At 44.3% G+C, this 19,597-nt stretch overlaps 1 protein-coding gene across 8 annotated transcripts in view; it reads left to right on the forward strand.

Moving 5' to 3' along the window:
- The window catches only part of ABLIM3 (actin binding LIM protein family member 3), a 313,166-nt gene that overhangs the window by 218,590 nt on the left and 74,979 nt on the right, over positions 1 to 19,597 (forward strand). For 7 of the 8 annotated variants that reach the window (XM_063928094.1, XM_063928089.1, XM_063928087.1 and 4 more), the window contains exons 4-10: positions 2,089 to 2,201; positions 7,247 to 7,373; positions 8,517 to 8,610; positions 14,572 to 14,659; positions 15,925 to 15,983; positions 18,357 to 18,428; positions 19,096 to 19,251. In XM_063928094.1, coding sequence (XP_063784164.1) covers positions 2,089 to 2,201; positions 7,247 to 7,373; positions 8,517 to 8,610; positions 14,572 to 14,659; positions 15,925 to 15,983; positions 18,357 to 18,428; positions 19,096 to 19,251 — 709 coding nt within the window. The remainder of the gene's footprint in view (positions 1 to 2,088; positions 2,202 to 7,246; positions 7,374 to 8,516; positions 8,611 to 14,571; positions 14,660 to 15,924; positions 15,984 to 18,356; positions 18,429 to 19,095; positions 19,252 to 19,597) is intronic. The other variant, XM_063928093.1, reaches the window with a different exon arrangement.

A 19,597-nucleotide genomic window follows, 5' to 3' on the forward strand; every position in this document is an offset into this window, starting at 1 on the left:
CTTGCCTTGGATCAATTGACACGTAATGAGTGAAGTAGCTGGCAGCTGGCTCTGAATGCATGCCATCTCTGGCCTGGGTAGAGGTTTGCAGATGAGCTCAGGGGCTATTGATTTCTCCTAGCCTTTACATATAAGCACAGTAGACAGATGCACATACTGGCACCCTGCAGGCTTCTACAAAAATCAATCAATTGGTTACTCTGTTTAGTAAAATGGTGGTAACATGTACTAGATATTGCCATATTGTGCAGATAAACATGCAATTTATTGCAACTCCGCAATTAACAAAAGGATTTCACATGACTTGATAGCAACGAGCACTGAAAGACAGAATGGGGTGAGGTTGGGAATGCAGCTGTGCTCCTTCTATTTTAAGTCGCTCTGCAGAACAGCTGTGCATACATTCAACTCCCATAAAAGAGATCAAACCTCAGTAAAGTCCATGAAACACCATTCAGCTGTCAAGACCCCCTGGGCTGCTCCAGATACTCTGGAAAACCTGTACTACACCAGGCCAAATGACAATATAAAGTAACTAATCTTTGCATACAGTAATGTCAAAAGCAACTACACATCACTGCAATACCCTGGTTAAGTGAAATGAAGCAAGTAAGGTCATCAGGCTCAAAAGGCTCTGCAGTAACAAAGTATTTGCAGGAATTCAATTTCTAAGAGCAGTCATTCAAGAAATAGGTTATAGAAATGTTTCTAATAGTACTAATAATTCTAAGCTTAAAATGTACCGTACTGCGAAATAAAATATTGTCATACCAAATTATACAGATGTGACCTTATAGAAGTAGCCTTAATATGGCATGTGATGCGAGACACCTGGCCGCTCACTGGCTCCCATGCGACTCTAATAGCATTGAGTGTCTTTTGCACATCTTATTGCCTTATCAGGAGACTGTGCTGATCAATTTGGTATGCAACACTTGTATGAGACTGAGTCTGTATATCTATAGTAGCACAACAGAACTTGGCATGGGAAAAAAGCTGCAGCTGCTGCTGCATCTTAGCACTATGTATACAGATTCAGAGACTCAGTGGCGCACAGATATACAGTAAGTGTCACCTATCAAATGAATCAGTGCAGTCTCCTGGTGCGCCATAGTCGCACTGAGACTAATATGCATTTTTCTGTAAATAGATGCAAAAAAAAGATCCCTGCTGCCAGTCGCACGGAGCCTGGTAGACTGAGAGGGGCTGTTTGGCATGACTCCAGCAATAATGTATGGGGACACATCTGATGAAAAAGAAAATCAACCTACCTAAAAGCTGCTTGTGGTGGCTCTGCAAACCTGCTATAATCTTTTTTGTTGCTGTTTTACTTATTTGTAGATATATTTGATATTTAGAACTTTAGAAGAGTTTGCATCTTTGTAATAATTTAAGGCACAAGATAGAAAATGAAAGCAAATGAGCACCTTCAGCAATCATTGGGGGTCATTCCGAGTTGTTCGCTCGCAAGCTGCTTTTAGCAGCTTTGCACACGCTAAGCCGCCGCCTACTGGGAGTGAATCTTAGCTTATCAAAATTGCGAACGAAAGATTAGCAGAATTGCGAATAGACACTTCTTAGCAGTTTCTGAGTAGCTCCAGACTTACTCGGCATCTGCGATCAGTTCAGTCAGTTTCGTTCCTGGTTTGACGTCACAAACACACCCAGCGTTCGCCCAGACACTCCTCCGTTTCTCCAGCCACTCCCGCGTTTTTCCCAGAAACGGTAGCGTTTTTTCACACACACCCATAAAACGGCCAGTTTCCACCCAGAAACACCCACTCCCTGTCAATCACATTACGATCACCAGAGCGAAGAAAAAACCTCGTAATGCCGTGAGTAAAAAAACCTAACTGCATAGCAAATTTACTTGGCGCAGTCGCACTGCGGACATTGCGCATGCTCATTAGCGACTAATCGCTCCGTTGCGAGAAAAAAATACCGAGCTAACAACTCGGAATGACCCCCATAGTAAGATGGGACAGACAGAGTCTCAGGATCTCCACAGTGCTCAGTCTGTATATTGAACAAGACAGGATGGCAATATGATTCTGTTCCTAATTATGTGCCTTATATACATTCCTACAGAAAACCATTTCCAATTGGAGACAAGGTGACCTTCAGAGGCAAAGATTGTGTTTGCCAGAATTGTTCCAAATCTTTAGTAAGTGACAAGCCAATCAAGATCCATGGGCCGAGCCGTAAGTAAAACAGCAAATACTATTTTTTCTAGTAACAGAATACATTCACAATTAGGGGCCTGTTAGTAAAGGCAGAAGATGACCATGCAGATATGACAACTCATCTCTCTCTATTTACTGACATTGCTGATAAGGATCATATCAGTTTCAGTTGGCTGATTATCAAGAACCACAGTTGCTCTGAGCCTGCACATACTACAGTACATGTGGCCAGAATTAGATCCTGGAGTTGTATATAGATATATGGAACTTGCTCATCACTTGCCCCTGTTTACCTTCTTAGTTATTCAGAAAGTGCACTCATTAAGGTTATAGCAGGTAGACAATGTTTTTTTCTTAATTATTGACATCTAGGGCTCTTCACTATAACCCTTATACAGTAAGTGCAGCATTTGGGTAGCCTCTGAGTCCTGCATGGTAGAAACCAGTTATCCAAATATTGCAGTGAGAAAGTTGGATCAATGTGTTGTGTAAGCATCACGGCTATATAAGCAATAGTAACATAGTAATTCTGGGCTTATGTATGGCCACTGTGGTCAAGTAAGTAATCATTTGCAGATCTCTACTTTGAGACTTAATGCTTCACTGTTTGGTTTTATGATAACTGTAGTTTTTATAAGCTACAGACTGTGTACGCCTTATGCTGAAAGAAGTGTCTTAAATCATTATTTATAATGGAGAGATGTAAAACTACTTCTACGACATATAAATATAATTTAATGGGTAACTTGTTCATGTTCTCTCCAATCCCTACACAGTAAAAGTCATTAATCCATTTTTTAAGCGGATTCAAGGGGTGTTTTTCCATCTGCATGTCCATTCCGGTGAGATTAGGATGCAGTGTTGGTTAACATGGGCAAGTACGGAACATGTCTGCATCCATAATACCTAAGATGATGTTAAGTCTTATACACCCTGGTATATTTTGGTTCTGTGGTATAATGTTGATTAAACATGTGATACCCTCTGTGATGGGACTTGCTCCACCTTAACTAAACCCCTAATGGGCGCACTACTCACATTGCTAGGCTTTTCTAATAATGTGGTAGTGCTACTTGTGTATTTAAAAAAGGGAATGATATGTTAAAAGATAATATAATCGGGCTGATTGAGTCTCACGCAAGCCAGCAGCTGCATTGAATGCTCTGAAATAAATGCAGATCTCCTCCTGTACGCAGAGTTGCTCACATCTATGCTGCTGCACTGCTACTAGCCATCAACTTGTGAAAGTAACTGCCATCACTATCAGTGCACATCTACACCAGCCAAGAGATCCATTTGAATTCAGATGGATATCTGCATATGTTCATCTCTGAATAGCCTGCAATTCCTTCTATGTGTAGATTACAAAAAAAATCACTAGATCAGTCTGCAAAACAGACTTGCGTGCAACCTGATTAACCCCATTAACTTTATTGTATTCATAAATCCCACCATAAGATCTTATGCAGGTGGCCACCAAACATTTCTGTCCAGACTGTTTTGCAAAATCAGCACCATGGACAGCAGTCACTAGATTGCAAATCACACCTTTACACATGGTAACCTGTACTGTGTTCCTGTTGCCTGTCTGTCTCATAGATAAAGCTGACACAATGTAATGACTGTAGACATTTTTACATACATTATAAATAAATGTAAGCAGTCATGTACTTATGTTGGGTTGGGTGTATACTAATGTTGAGCCAAACTATAGCCTGTTTCATAGAAAAACTTTGTTTTGCCAAGGCACCATGAGAATAAATGACATCAATACTCTATGAGAATGAATTAGTAGAAAGAGTGAAACTAATGTACAACAATAAATAAGTAATAACTTTTTATAGCAATTTCCTTAGTACTTTTATCCTTTGGCATACATCAGGGAGAATACACTACCAATACTTTGAGGCATTGACACTGCAATTGAAAAAGTCGACATTGCTTATCCTTCCATTTCTGTCTCCTGCCCTTGAAACATAATTGTTTGAAGAAGATGAAGAAGCAGCCACACTGATCTTACATACCAAGTGCAGCAGCTTTCTTTCCTACTCTGTCAGAAAGTGTTGGGTAAAACAATAGGAATCTCAATATTGTGCGTTAGATAAATGCAGGAGACATGGCACATAATTCAAATACGCTTCCTCCAATACTTCTTTGGGAGATATTCAATTGTTTGAAAAGTCAGTCGGGTGTCTGTTTTTTCCTATCTAATAGACAGGAAAAAACAGACACCCAACCGACTTTTCAAACATTTGAATTCCCCCCTTATTATCCTATTTTTACAGCCATTTACCACTGATTCAGTAACATAAAATTATTTGTATATAATATAGAGTGTGAGGGCTCTAGAGCATTTTCCAGTAGGTGCAAAATGTCACATTTGTTATTCTTTATAGAGTATACTTTCTAACAATTAAATTGTTTAGTATATTTGAGACATGTTCAGATGCAAACTTGAAGGCTATTTAAATGTTCTTTATCTGTGCTCTGATGATCTCCTTGTGCGTGATACTTTGACACTGACACTGGAGGTATGATGGTGCCTGCCCAGTTAGCTTCACACACTTATATCCCTTTTACATAGAGAATGGACCTGGGAAAACCGCATGTGATATGTTGGTGTGGGTTATGTGACCCAGGTCTGCAGCCCTGGTCATGGCCAGTGTTTTCCAGGTCTGAGCCAGATATGAAACAGAGTTCCTGGGTTCTGTTAGCTCACTTTTAACACCGAGCATGGGCCCAGGAAAAATCTGCTCATGACCAGGGTCACGGACCCAGATCACATAAACTGGGTAGACCCATTCACACGACACATCATATGGGTTTTTCCTGCATCCCTGTCTCGGTATGAAAGGCGTGTTCATCATCCTGGATCGGACCCAGGATTTGTATGTGAAAGGGACATTAGATGCTAATGCAGTAGAGCAGGGGTTCTCAAACTGTGTGCCGTGGCACCCTGGGGTGCATCGGTGCCAGGGCCGGCCCAACCGGGGTTTTTTTGGTAAGCAAAAATAAATTTTGTCGCCCCTTGATGGGATAAACTTTTAAAAGGGACAGCGCGTGCCTTGGGTGCTGGCAACAAAAGGGGTGTGATCTCACAAGATAGGGGCGTGGCCACACAAAATTGTTCCCACAAGGGTACAGGGTGATAGTGGGTTCCAGGGAAGTAGTAGGTAACTGGGGATACAGGGGTGACTGAAAGATAGCGGGTGACTGATGAGGCAGGGGTGACAGGGAGATGGTGGGTGACTGAGGCAGGGGTGACAGGGAGATTGTGTGTTACAGATAGTGACAAGGGACATTGTACAAGGACACACACACACACACACACACACACACACATTACAGGGAGAGCTGGCAGCCATGCAGAGGCACATTCCTTTTAACCTCTGTCATAGGGCAGCACCAGCTCCCCCTCCTCAGCACTTGCTTTTAAAGTGTACCTGCCCAGGATCTCTATAAGGGGGGTAGGAGGACGGTCCTCTAGTCAGCGATGATGTTACATCAGGCAGTGATCTTGCTGTGTGCAGGGAGACAACCGTTGTCACACAGCATGGTGGTGAGCGGCGCACTGGCGGGCAAGGAGGACGGAAGTATCAGTAGGTACCTTGGGGACATGCTGGAGGTGACTGACTGGGGAGGCGGGCACTGGGGAACGATTGGGTCCTGCAGGACGCGCTGCTGTGAGTCACTCGTCCTGTGTGCGCCTCAGCCAATAGCATTTCAGTATTGGCTGAGGCGCACACTGGACTGTGATTTACAGCGCGTCCTGCAGGACCCGATCAGATTAAAAAAGGGAGTCCCTCTCTGCAGCAGCGCCCTCTACAGGCTGGTGCTCAACGCGACCGCGTACCCCGCGTATGCGGCGGGCCAGCACTGATCGGGGCACTTGCATGGGTGCCTTGGATTGGTGGTCCAGGACCAATTCACATTATTTATGGTCAATGTAATAAGCAAAAAGCTGTTAGCAGCTTCCAATCATAAAATATGTGGACATATAAACACAATTACTTAATAAAAAAAAATGTTTCTAAAGTTCTCAATAAGAAACTTTTGACCTGGGGGTGCCGAGAATAAAATTCTGATACTCTAGGGCGCTGTGATTCAAAAAAGTTTGGGAACCACTGGAGTAGAGGCTTTAGCAAACACAAACAAGGGCCTAGAAAACAGAGGGGATCATTTAAGGTATCATTGATTTCTGTCCATTCGTTGAATCTAATATATTTCACAATTTATTTTATCTCACCTTATTTCACCAAACGCGTAATTTTTTATTTCATGATAAAGATGTCTTTAAAGTTAAAAAGAACTGTGATGTAGCTTTGTGATGAGGCTCTATAGGACATATCTATACATTTGTTGGGTGTTATTATCTTTAATTCAGTTGGCAATCTCTAGAGTGCAAAAAATCTAATATGTAACCTAATCTGGAAGACTTGCATGACTGCCAGTTACATGGAATTGCTCTTTGCCTACTTGGGATCGGAGACAGAAAACCTGGGGCAGTCAGGCTTCAGAACATACTTGGCTTTGAGCAGGAAAGAGACACGACTTCATAACCCTGTCAGAAAGAGCTGCGTCTCTGCAGGAGAAATACATCCAACAATCTCTGGGAATCAAAACTTAGTTACTGAATATGAAAGCTGTATCTTCTGGAAAAGCCTTGTGTGTGCTACGTTACCACATTATGCGACTAGCTACATTTTAATTAAATCTTGATAACATATTGGATAGGAGAAATGTTTTTTCTTCAACACACAATTTGGTTGACACTTCACAATATAAATGCGGGACTGGGAAAACATTGGAATCATTTATTGTCATAGTTTCAGCTTGCAACCCAGTATGGGAGCAAACAATAAGAGGATAGCTACTGTCAATGGTCTGCTAGCGTCCACAATATTGCAATAAGAAAACCTTATGAAGCTCTGAATTTACTAATGTTAATTATTAAAGCTTACATGATAATGCATTCCCATTTATCAAGGCTTTTCTCTATTGTGCACCTGGTCTGCTATTGGAAGGAAATGTTTGCAATAAAGCTCTCTGCTTTTATTATGCAGACTGTGCTGGGTGTAAGGAGGAGATCAAGCACGGCCAGTCACTATTGGCGCTGGAGAAACAGTGGCATGTAAGCTGCTTTAAGTGTCAGACGTGTGGCATCATCCTAACGGGGGAATATATCAGCAAGTGAGTAATGATAAGATTGTGTGTGTTGTGTGTGTGTGTGAGTGTGTATATAGAAGTGTGTGTGTGTATATATATATATATATATATATATATATATACATACGGAACCCCCCAGTAAATCCTGAGATTGCCCCTGAGTCCATGGGACAAGTATAACTAATCACATACAGCAGCCAGCTGCTGGTCACACATAGAAATGTACATGTATCACACTGAATACTGTGGAAGGAAATTGTATAAAGTCTCCTATTAAGCATAAAGATACAAGCCGTGGGCCACTCGTATCAAAGCTTTTTCCCTTCTTACCCTGGAATGTATGCATATTGTATTGTCTTTTTCATCAATTTTTCAACTTTTTCCTCAGTTTTCCTACTTTTTTCCTCCTTTGTGCTGCTACAGTATCTCCTCAGTCTTGCATCTTAGTTCACTCATCTTGGACTAGGCAGTTAGGATTAGTGGTATGGGTCAGCTAAGTCTCAAAGTTTGTGGTGTGCTGAATGCAACTATTTGGTGTGATTTGAGGATAGGTGTATGTGGACATTTCTGTACCTACCAACCTTTTCCCAGGTGGAAATCAGGACCATAACTGGATATGGTCATGCATAATTGGGTTTGGACACACACCGCAGGGCGTGGTCGACACATCCAATGTGGTCACCCTTCATTCTCCTTTTAATTCCATGCACACCATAGCAGGAACATAGCTCACAGGGCTGTCAGGGCAATGAATGGATGTGTCATCCCTTAGCTCATCCCCCGCGTGCAGTTGCGGGTGCGTTTATTTGTGCCTGCATGCATCCTATGAATGGCAGGTGTGTACACAGTGCACGAGAGCACGCGCGGGCACAATAGTCACGGCAAACGAGCCACAAATACCTGCAATCACGGGTAAAATGTGGCATGTCCCATCTGTAGTCCTGATTGGGAAGGTGGGACAGAACCTTCAAATGGGGACTGTCCCACTGAAATTGGAATGGTTCGGGTGTATTTACCTTGATACTATAGACCCCCTGTTTTTTTGAGTAACAGCAAATTATTTCATTAACGTGGTGGGCAAATGTCAAACTGTGCCTTGTCTTTGGGGTCTACTGACAACTGCAAATAAATATTAGTGTTTAAATATATATTTTATCTCATCCACAGAGACGGTGTGCCTTACTGTGAGGCTGATTACCACGCTCAGTTTGGGATTAAATGTGAAACCTGCAACAAATACATCAGTGGCAGAGTTCTAGAGGTATGGAACCACGTGTAGGTCCTCTTTTCGATTGGATTACAGCAGCGACAGGACGGGGCATGAACTCCACGAGCTCTCTGATGTATTCTGTAGATCGTGTATGTCATGCCTTCTGAATAATGGTCCACAATTAACTAATATTCACCGGTGGTGGAACCCTGCCATTGACAGCATATTTAACTGCATCTCACGTGTGTTCTATTCAGTTCAAATGCAGAAAACATGGAATTAGACAGGGAATAATCCTAGAGATGCTGTGTCCACCACATGAATCTCCAATAACTATTCACACCATATAATTGAGCCCACATGTACCAGTGAACACCCCAAATTACTCGCCTTTCTCATTAGATGATGCAAGATTTTGAACCTTCATAGATGCCTCAATTTTCAACTGTTACATGTATGTCCAGGTACACCACCAATAATCCAAGACCCTTGGTTCCAGCACTTGCCGTATTATCGGTTTTGGCAGATTATCGGTGGTATCATTGATGGTGATGTGTTTGGATTAAAAAAGGGGCCGGACCATCAGGTGGTGTACCTGTATTGCAGAATAGTCAAGGAGACAGGCACATATAACATCTGTAAAGCAGGTGGCGCATTTGGACACTTTAATAAATGACTATTACTGTGTTGAGCTGGACCTATATTGCCATGTTCTGTTGTGATGTCTGTTCAGTTTTTCTCCTTGTTCTCTATCAGTATTCTTTCCACGACACAAGCTTCCCAGCTCTACTCAGTGAGATCTGTCTGACTAGTACTGAACCAATGGTGTGGAAAAAGCACTTTAGCTCTTCAGTACCTCAAGGCAGATTGCCACTGCGACCTTGACTCAGGTGACTTTCCCTGAAAGTCATACAAGGCACAGGGGTGAATGCGATAGCCAAAGTACTTATGAGCAAAGCTCTCATTCTGTACATCAAAATGTTTCTGTTTCAGGTTCATGTAGCTGCTTTTATGCACATATGTACTGTGTGCTGTCATGAAAACATTCCCGAAGCCAAGGTCATAATCCTCACATAGTAAAGCTACACCTTTGCCTTCAGTGAGCCTCCTGTAAAATTATTAGGTGCTTAGTACTTGTGAGGTAATACTCTTTAGTTATTTGACCACCTGTCTCTTGGTCTTGGAGCCAGTTGATATGGTTCCCAGACAGATGATAACAAATCACATCAGTTACAGCTACATAAACTTTTACTAACATGCCATGCCCCAACTTAACCCGTTATATAACAACTAAGTACTATTAAGGTGTTTTGTTTTGTTTTTAGTTATTAAGTTGTTAAAAAAAAAAAAAATTCTATGAAATGAAATGATCTTGATATCATCCAATTTCCAGTGTACACACTACTGAATTTTTTTGGCCTGAATGATTATACAGTATGTTCACAAGATCATCAGTAATGTTGTTTTAAATCAGGGGTGGGGAACCTCAGGCCCGAGGGCCGTATAAGGCCCACAGAGCCACTTGATACGGCCCGGCCAGGCTCACCTAGCCAGGCGCCCGCTGAGATTTTGTTACTAGTGGGCGCCTGGCTTCTTACCCTCAGTAGCAATTGGAGGCCGGAGCTCTCTCCTGAGCTCCGGCTTCTGGTTTTGGCAGTGTGCGTGTGCTGCTGTGCGGTGTTATGGGAGAGATGTCATGACTTCTCTCCCATAGTTCTGAGGAGCGAGCGGCCAGGCGGAGGGCAACGGTCCGGAAGCAGGAGCGGGGCTGGTGAGTATTGTGTTTTTTTTTTCTGTTAATGTGTGTGTGATAGCGTCGCTACTAGGGGGCATATCTAATGGGTCATAACAAGTGACTGGTGGCATATCTAATAGGGCATAACAAGTGACAGGGCATATCTAATGGGGCATAACAAGTGTCTGGGGCCATACTTACTGGGGACATATATAATGGGGCATAACAACTGACTGGTGGCATATCTAATGGGGCATAACAAGTGACGGGGCATATCTAATGGGGCATAACAAGTGACTGGGGGCATATCTATTGGGGCATAACAACTGACTGGGGGTATATTTACTGGGTGCATAACTACTGACTGGGGGCATATCTACTGGGGGCAGGCTCATTTTTAAGTTGATAATTTTTGTATGGCCCCCGAAGGATTTTATAAATATCCAAATGGCCCTTGGTATAAAAAAAGGTTCCCCACCCCTGTTTTAAATGAACGATTTGGCAGAATTGACGCACAGATCATGTACACACCACAAAATGTTCAAAATGTAAATTCTACTGAATTATACCAAATGGCCATGATTCAGTGAAATATGATTTTGGTCTACTGCAACATGCGTGTTGCAACTCCAGTGTGGGTCATAACCACCCTGTGATGAGGCGCAGTTATGACTTATTAAATCTGATTCCCGAGTGGGAGAGATGCATGCTGATGTCAGATGTTATTTCAGTGGTATGTGGGGATGTCTGTTTCCATATAAGGATAAGGGGTATGACAGGATGTTTGATACAATGTTAAGTGTTTCGAGTATGTCTGATGCCATGTCAGGGTTATGTGGGGATGTCTGATGCCATGTCAGGGGTATGTGGGGATGTCTGATGCCATGTCAGGGGTATGTGGGGATGTCTGATGCCATGTCAGGGGTATGTGGGGATGTCTGATGCCATGTCAGGGGTATGTGGGGATGTCTGATGCCATGTCAGGGGTATGTGGGGATGTCTGATGCCATGTCAGGGTTATGTGGGGATGTCTGATGCCATGTCAGGGGTATGTGGGGATATCTGATGCCATGTCAGGGGTATGTGGGGATGTCTGATGCCAGGTCAGGGGTATGTGGGGATGTCTAATGCCATGTCAGGGTTATGTGGGGATGTCTGATGCCATGTCCGGGGTATATGGTGATGTCTGATGCCATGTCAGGGGTATGTGGGGATGTCTGATGCCATGTCAGGGTTATGTGGGGATGTCTGATGCCATGTCAGGGGTATGTGGGGATATCTGATGCCATGTCAGGGCTATGTGGGGATGTCTGATGCCAGGTCAGGGGTATGTGGGGATGTCTAATGCCATGTCAGGGTTATGTGGGGATGTCTGATGCCATGTCAGGGTTATATGGGGATGTCTGATGCCATGTCAGGGGTATGTGGGGATGTCTGATGCCATGTCAGGGGTATGTGGGGATGTCTGATGCCATGTCAGGGGTATGTGGGGATGTCTGATGCCATGTCAGGGGTATATGGGTATGTCTGATGTCATGTCAGGGATATGTGGGGATGTCTGATGCCATGTCAGGGGTATGTGGGGATGTCTGATGCCATGTCAGGGGTATGTGGGGATGTCTGATGCCATTTCAGGGGTATGTGGGGATGTCTAATGCCAGGTCAGGGGTATGTGGGTATGTCTGATGTCATGTCAGGGGTATGTGTGGATGTGTGATGCCATGTCAGGGTTATGTGGGGATGTCTGATGCCATGTCAGGGGTATGTGGGGATGTCTGATGCCATTTCAGGGGTATTTGGGGATGTCTAATGCCAGGTCAGGGGTATGTAGGTATGTCTGATGTCATGTCAGGGGTATGTGTGGATGTGTGATGCCATGTCAGGGGTATGTGGGGATGTCTGATGCCATGTCAGGGGTATGTGGGGATGTCTGATGCCATTTCAGGGGTATTTGGGGATGTCTAATGCCAGGTCAGGGGTATGTGGGTATGTCTGATGTCATGTCAGGGGTATGTGTGGATGTGTGATGCCAGGTCAGGGGTATGTGGGGATGTCTGATGCCATGTCAGGGTTATGTGGGGATGACTGATGCCATGTCATGGGTATGTGGGTATGTTGGATGACCGGTCAGGGTTATGTGGGGATGTCTGATGCCATGTCAGGGGTATGTGGGGATGTCTGATGCCATTTCAGGGGTATTTGGGGATGTCTAATGCCAGGTCAGGGGTATGTGGGTATGTCTGATGTCATGTCAGGGTTATGTGGGGATGACTGATGCCAGGTCAGGGGTATGTGGGGATGTCTGATGCCATGTCAGGGTTATGTGGGGATGACTGATGCCATGTCATGGGTATGTGGGTATGTTGGATGACCGGTCAGGGTTATGTGGGGATGTCTGATGCCATGTCAGGGGCATGTGGGGATGTCTGATGCCGGGAGGAATTTGATATGCCGGCTGTCGGGATCCTGGCGCTCAGCATACCGGCGCCGGGATCCCGACAGCTGCCATACCGACAACTATTCTCTCTCTTGCGGTGTCCACGACATCCCTGGAGGGAAAATAAATAGCATGGCACTCGTAGCGTACCACCGTGCCCGCACCGTGGCGCTCCCAGTTAGCCCACAAGGGGCTCTTTTGCGCTCGCCCTGCTGCCGGCATTCCGGTCTGCTGGGTGCCGGGATCCCAACCATCAGTATCACGTAGTACACACTCTGATGCCATGTCATGGGTATTTAGGGATATCTGATGCCATGTCAGGGGTATGTGAGGATGCCTGATGCCAGGCCAGGGGTATGTGAGGATGTCTGATGCCATGTCAGGGGTATTTGGGGATGTCTGATGCTATGTCGTGGGTATTTGGGGATGTATGATGCCATGTCAGGGGTATTTGGGGATGTCTGATGCTATGTCATGGGTATGTAAGGATGTCTGATGCCATGTCAGGGTATTTGGGGATGTCTGATGCCATGTCAGGGTATTTGGAGATGTTTGATGTCATGTCAGGGGTATGCAGGGATGTCTGATGGCATGCCAAGGGTATGTGGGAATAGCTGATAATATGTAAGGGGTAGGAGGGGATGTTTGATGCTATGTATAGGAAAGGGTATGTGCGGATGTCAGATGCCATGTAAGAAGTATGCGTGGATGTCAGATGCCATGTCAGGGTTACAGATGTGTCTACGGTCATCTTACCCATGAACGGGGCGCATGCATAGCGATTAGCTATACCCGCGTGTAACCTTTTCGCTGGATAGTATGCACAATGCGATCCTATAAATCACAGGTGCATGCACATTGTCTGCGCACATTTGTGGGTACTGTAATCGCGGCAATAGATCCGCAACTATTAGAAGCCACGGGTAAGATGAGTGAGGACCCATGTGTACGTGGGGATATTGGATTCAATGTAAGGGCATATACTAATTTTGCTAATTAGCTGATGACGTGATGCCTTTTCTGTGGTGCCTCATTGTGTCAGAGGGGGGCCCAGAGCAGAATAGTCTGAGAACCACATGGAGAGCGGTTGACAGCCTGCTTAGGCTCTGTGTTATTATCAGTCTGCCTGGTTGTTTATTTTTATTCATTTTATTCCTTCATTTTCATTTTGCTTTATTTAGGCTCTCATTGGGCCTAATTCAGACCTGATCGCTGCGTTTGGCCGCCGTTTTAGGGGCGTGGCCCGGGCAACGCAAGCATGCCCTGACCGTACGGGGGGCAGGCCATGGCGGCTGCGTGATGTCACACGCAGCCGCTGTGACCCGGACAGCGACGAGTAGCTCCCTGCCAGCGCCAGGAGCTGTGCTGGTAGGGAGCTACTCGTCAAGTACTAAAGCATCGCCGCTGTGCGATGCTTTTGTACTTGTGCGGCAGGGCAGAGCCAGACATGCGGGGCAGACTAGCCCTGTGTTGGGCGTCCCCCGCATGTCTGAGTAACTGATCGTAGCCTGCACGGCTACGATCAAGTCTGAATTAGGCCCATTGTGATAAGTAGGAGAGTATAAATAGCCCAGATTTGCTGGACAAATCTGAGAGAGACATGCTTCCTTCTTCAGTAGTCAATTGAACAGGTTTTTGTGGAATTTTGTTTTTAAAACCAATGAGCAATATGTGTTTGTATACTAAGTAATACAAATTGTAGAGAACTGTGGTCTTATAATATGATTGTATTTAAGTACATGACCTATTTTTCAGCTAGTCTAACAATTTATTAAACTACATAGCAAAGGGAAAAAACACTTGAAATAGGAGACACTGATAAAGTATCTTGTTTCTTCAGGCAGGCGGCAAGCATTATCACCCGACATGTGCCCGCTGTGTGCGCTGCCAGCAGATGTTCTCAGAAGGAGAGGAAATGTACCTGACAGGTAGGAGATGTGGCTCGCTGTAATGCTGTCAGGATGTAATCTCCTGCTCCGCGTCCCATTGCATACTGTCTATCCTGCTTAGAACACCGATTCATATTGCTGGTCTCTCCACTACTCTTTGGGACCACGGCAAAGATTATCTCTGCCTCACAATCTCTCAGTTACTGTTGCTAGGCTGATCATTGCTGGTCCCTGAGCTGGTACATACACAATGTTCAGGAAACACTGCACAGATTTTTTATTTTAAGCCTTCACGTGTCCAATAAAACAATGTAAGAATGCACGACAGATTATATAACTAGAAATTTATAGAAGCCGATGCATGTATTTGCTTAATATATCTTGTAGTCAGTAAGGTGCTTAACGTTACATCATCGCTGATCATTTTCTAGCTCGGTCACTCATTGCAAAAGGTGTCTTTGGTGCCCTCTCCTGGCCTGCACTGTACCTGCACTGTGCTACTATCTACCCTTTAGTGCACTGCCCAAAAAAAAAAAGATTTATTTTAACAAGCAAAATGGTTAAAGGTTCTTTTTTTTCCCATTTACTGTCTGTCCATCTGGAAGATGGGCATTTATTTAAAAAAAAAAAGCTAATTTGTTAATTAACTTATTTCATTTTTGAGGCCATCAATTTATTTCAGTAAAGTATCTGCTGACAATACAGCATTAAAAAAAGAAATTATGAGCTAATTTCCTAAATCACATGTGTCTTTGCGCTCTAGACTGCAGTCTGTAAATCTGCTTATTAGTGTGGATTCCGCATATGCTTGCGTGGGTTGTTCACCTCTGGCCACATTCCCTGCACCCTCCTGGACCCAGCTGCTGGGTGCAGCAATATACGAGACTATCTCTCTGTTCACATTGGGAAAACATACTGTAACTGTGTCACAGCTTGGTATATCATGGTTGCAGTGCACCGTATACCATCATAGCTCTTTACAAAATCCCCGTCATGGCTTGAGTGCCAGCAGAACAAAGAATTCAGACAGAGCTATTATCAAGGATTCCCAAGAGAGCCATTGTCATGCTGAAGGTGACCTTCAGATTCTGCTGTGTGTTCCGAATATCCCATTAACTGCCAGTGAGCTATGGAAATGTGTTCTCAATAGTGCAGGCTGACAGGAGTACGGCGAGCGATGCCTGATTCTAGGTTCCACTCCGTCTCGTCTACTGTCATTTCTCTTCCTGTGTTCTTCCCTTCTAACAGATTGCTAGAATTATGTGGCATTATTCCTGTTAAGTAGCAATTTCTGTTTTCTCCAGGCTCTGAAGTGTGGCATCCAATCTGCAAACAGGCAGCCCGTGCAGAGAGGAAGCTAAAAGTGAGTGGACTATACTTCTGTGATCCCTTTTACATCCGCTTTTCTTCTAATGTTCTCGTGCCTTTGTTGCACCAGGAATAAATATATATATATATTAAAAAATTTTTATTTTGTAGTCTACCCCAAGTGAATGTTTGCTGGAGGAGGGAGCAAACTGACATCTCTATTACTAGCATATTGAGTTTAATATTTCTTTTTATTTGCTCATTACAGGGAAAAAAATCTGACTTCACTTCACAACCATTTTTATCCCCTTTATATTTTTACATGAACCTCACATATACGTTTGCAGAGTGTATCGATTGTGTTTTTTGCACCACAAATGCTGGGCTTACACAAGTACGGGTGATGCAGTCATACACCTTTCATTTGCATCTCGGCTTGCATCTGAAGAGGCGTATTTGAACTGTGGCATGACTTTCTCACATACACAAAGTGTTGATACAGCTACGGGCTATGCAGTGTTGGACATTAAAGTAAATCTGCCTGTTTCCAGACTTACACCAAGGATGGGATGGTGAAAATGTACCTTGGTGATGATGACATAGAGATTGGGACATATGCACTGCAACATTAGTACAACACTGCAACCGGGCGAATATACACATTTATTTCTGTGCATGCAGTGCGGGAGCATCTTGTGGTCTACTGCGCATTAGGCTCCATAGGGTATATTCAATTGAAGTCGGATCCATTCCGACATTCACTTGTCGGAATGGATCCGACTTGGGCTATTCAATGTCATCTCAATTCGACTTTTAAAAAAGTTGAATTGAGATGCAGGAGCTAGATGGGGGAGAGCCGCGGACAGACTGGGGAGAGCAGCGCTACAGCAGTGGCTATATAGCTGCTGCTGTAGCGCTGCTCTCCCCAGTCTGCCGGCATCTCTCCCCCGTCTCCCCCCGTCTCTCTGCCTCACGTCCCTCCGCTCCCCGTCCCCGCATCACAGCCGCCGTTCATGGCAGCGTCCACCCGGCTCCAGCAAGCGAGGTCTCGCTTGCTGGAGCCGGGTGGACGCTGCTGTGAGCGGCGGCTGTGACATCCTCCAGCGCTGCTCACCCCGTCTGCCCACGGCTCCCCATCTCCGGTGCTACTCTCCCCCCGTCTCCAGCACTGCCCGCCGGGGGTATGGCTGCCCGCGGCTCCCCCGTCTCCGGCGCTGCTCTCCCTTCATTTCCAGCACTGCCTGCCGGGGGATCTGTCTGCCCGCGGCTCTCCCGTCTCCGGCGCTGCTCTCCCCCAGTCTCCAGCACTGCCCGCCGTGGGGTCTGGCTGCGCACTGCTCTCCACCGTCTCCCCGCGACTCTCCCCCCACACCTCCACTAAGGTCCCTAATCTCAGTCCGACATTTTTTTATGTCGGACTGAGATGGTCAGAAACGGGGCCAAATTCGACAGGATTTCCCTCAAAAGTACGTGAATCGGCAGCTATACCACCGATTCACGTCCTATTCGACAAGTGGAATTCCCCGACTTGTCAAATCAAAAAATGCTGGGATTGAATAGGTCGAATCACGATTCGACTTTAAAAAGTCGAAAACTGCTGTCTTTTTGACAGACGGCAGCTTTCAACCCTAATTGAATATACCCATATGTGTCATGACTATCCCCCCTTCGCAAAAGTGTACACGCTTATATACTGACCCATAGGCATAGCTGCAAAGACCTTCTCTTTTCCTAAAAGTACTTTTTAATACATTATATTTTAAAGCAAGAATACTTTTCATTATTGTGTATACAAATGAGTATAATCTTCCATTGTGACTCTATGAACAGAAAAGAAGGTTATGCACCCATTTAATGGCCTGTGGGGGGGGGGGGGGGGGTGCAATTAGGTTAGTTTTTTTACACCTAGGAGAAAAAAATGAACTTTTCGCTGTTTTTAGGGCGAATGGGGATTCGCCCTATTCAATAGCAGGGCCGTTTTTTCACCTAGTCGAAAAATTCAGCAGGAGCTAAAAATATGTGGATCAGCAAATCCACATGTTTTCTCACCTGCGATAATGTGTGCCGTTTTTGTAGCTATTAAGTCATTTTTCGCCAATGCACAATTTCACACAAAAAAAGGAGAAACGGATTTGGCGAAAAATGTTTTAAAAACAGGCGAAAACGGGCGTAATTGTATAGGCAGGTGGGCCAAATCTATAGCTCAGAGATTACAAATTACATACCCCCTGTATGTTTTACCTATGACATATGAATCTGGGGGAGCTTAAATTGACAATTTGGCAACATACTTCATTGAATACCTGTATTGTAGACCATTGGTACTAACATAAATTAGCATAATCGGACCACATTTAGGCTCAGTGAATAGGTGTACTGGCTTGGATGTTTTTTTGTTACAGTATGTCCTCCTTTTTTGTGTTCACAGTACAGAAGAGCTTCTGAAACCTCAATCTCCCCTCCAGGATCTAGCATTGGCTCCCCCAACCGTGTTATATGTGTAAGTGACAATAACATCTTGAAGTTCTAGATATATTTGTAGAAAGGTGTCAACCAGTATAACTTAATGTAGTTTTTCAATGACAGATGTAGTGTTTCCTGTTTAATGTGTTTATTTTCATATTAATCTGTATTTAACCTGCATTCTTAATACTTTATCTTTGAGTACCTGTTCAGTAGAAGTGGAGGATATATAACTATAGCAGGTAGACATCTCTTATGTAGGGCTGTAGGATAACCTGGAAAAGGCAGTGGGGAAATGTAGTTCGCTCCAAAATTGCAGAATTTCTGTGAATTTTGCTGTGAGATTTGTAGGGGCATTTTTTTTCCTGAATTAAAAACCGGTTGTTTTTTTGTCCCTTAATAAAATGTCTCCCCATTATATTCCGCAGCAGTAATCACCAAAGATCCCCTAACGTGTATTATCCAGATAGTGATGTTAGATAAACTCCAATAGGAATCCTATCTCCTTCTGCATGTTTCCTTGGCTTATGTCTGTTGCATATTGTTAACCCTTTCAGCCATATTTAGCAAGATGACCTTCCACAGAGCATCTCTATGTCTTATTGTAGGACATGGGCCATAAGATGCTGTGAGGATGATCCGCTCTAGAAATATGGGCTCTTGTCACCTGTCTTTTTCCCTTCTCTTCCTCCTTTCTCCCTCAGGCTAAAGTAAACAATGAGATTCTAAATTACAAGGATTTAGCTGCTCTCCCTAAGATTAAAGCAATCTACGCAGTGCAGCGTCCTGACCTTATATCTTACCAGCCGTATAGCAGATACACGTCGGATGAGATGCTGGAGAGATACAGCTATGGGGAGGTATAACATCATTACTACATTGCCTGCTGCTGCCTGTCACAGACAACATAATCCCTGCAATTTGTCACTCTCTCTATCAATGTCTTTACCATACAGGGGGCTTGGATAATCTCCTGCTCTCCTCCGGTTGGTGAACTACAGTTCCCAGAATGCTTTGCCAGTCAGCTTTGGATTAGTTGTTGAAGCAATTTAGGAGCTGTAGTGCAACAACTGCTGAATACAGAAAATAACATCTCTTATTGTAAATTATATGTATTAGCGCTGTATTTGTGGGAGCCATGGACTTGAGTAGGCGCTGCTGGTTCTATGTCATTTATTAGAAGAGATGGGCCATTGTTTACCGGTC

This window comes from Pseudophryne corroboree, chromosome 6 (assembly GCF_028390025.1).
Source record: "Pseudophryne corroboree isolate aPseCor3 chromosome 6, aPseCor3.hap2, whole genome shotgun sequence".
Classification (NCBI taxonomy): Eukaryota; Metazoa; Chordata; class Amphibia; order Anura; family Myobatrachidae; genus Pseudophryne; species Pseudophryne corroboree.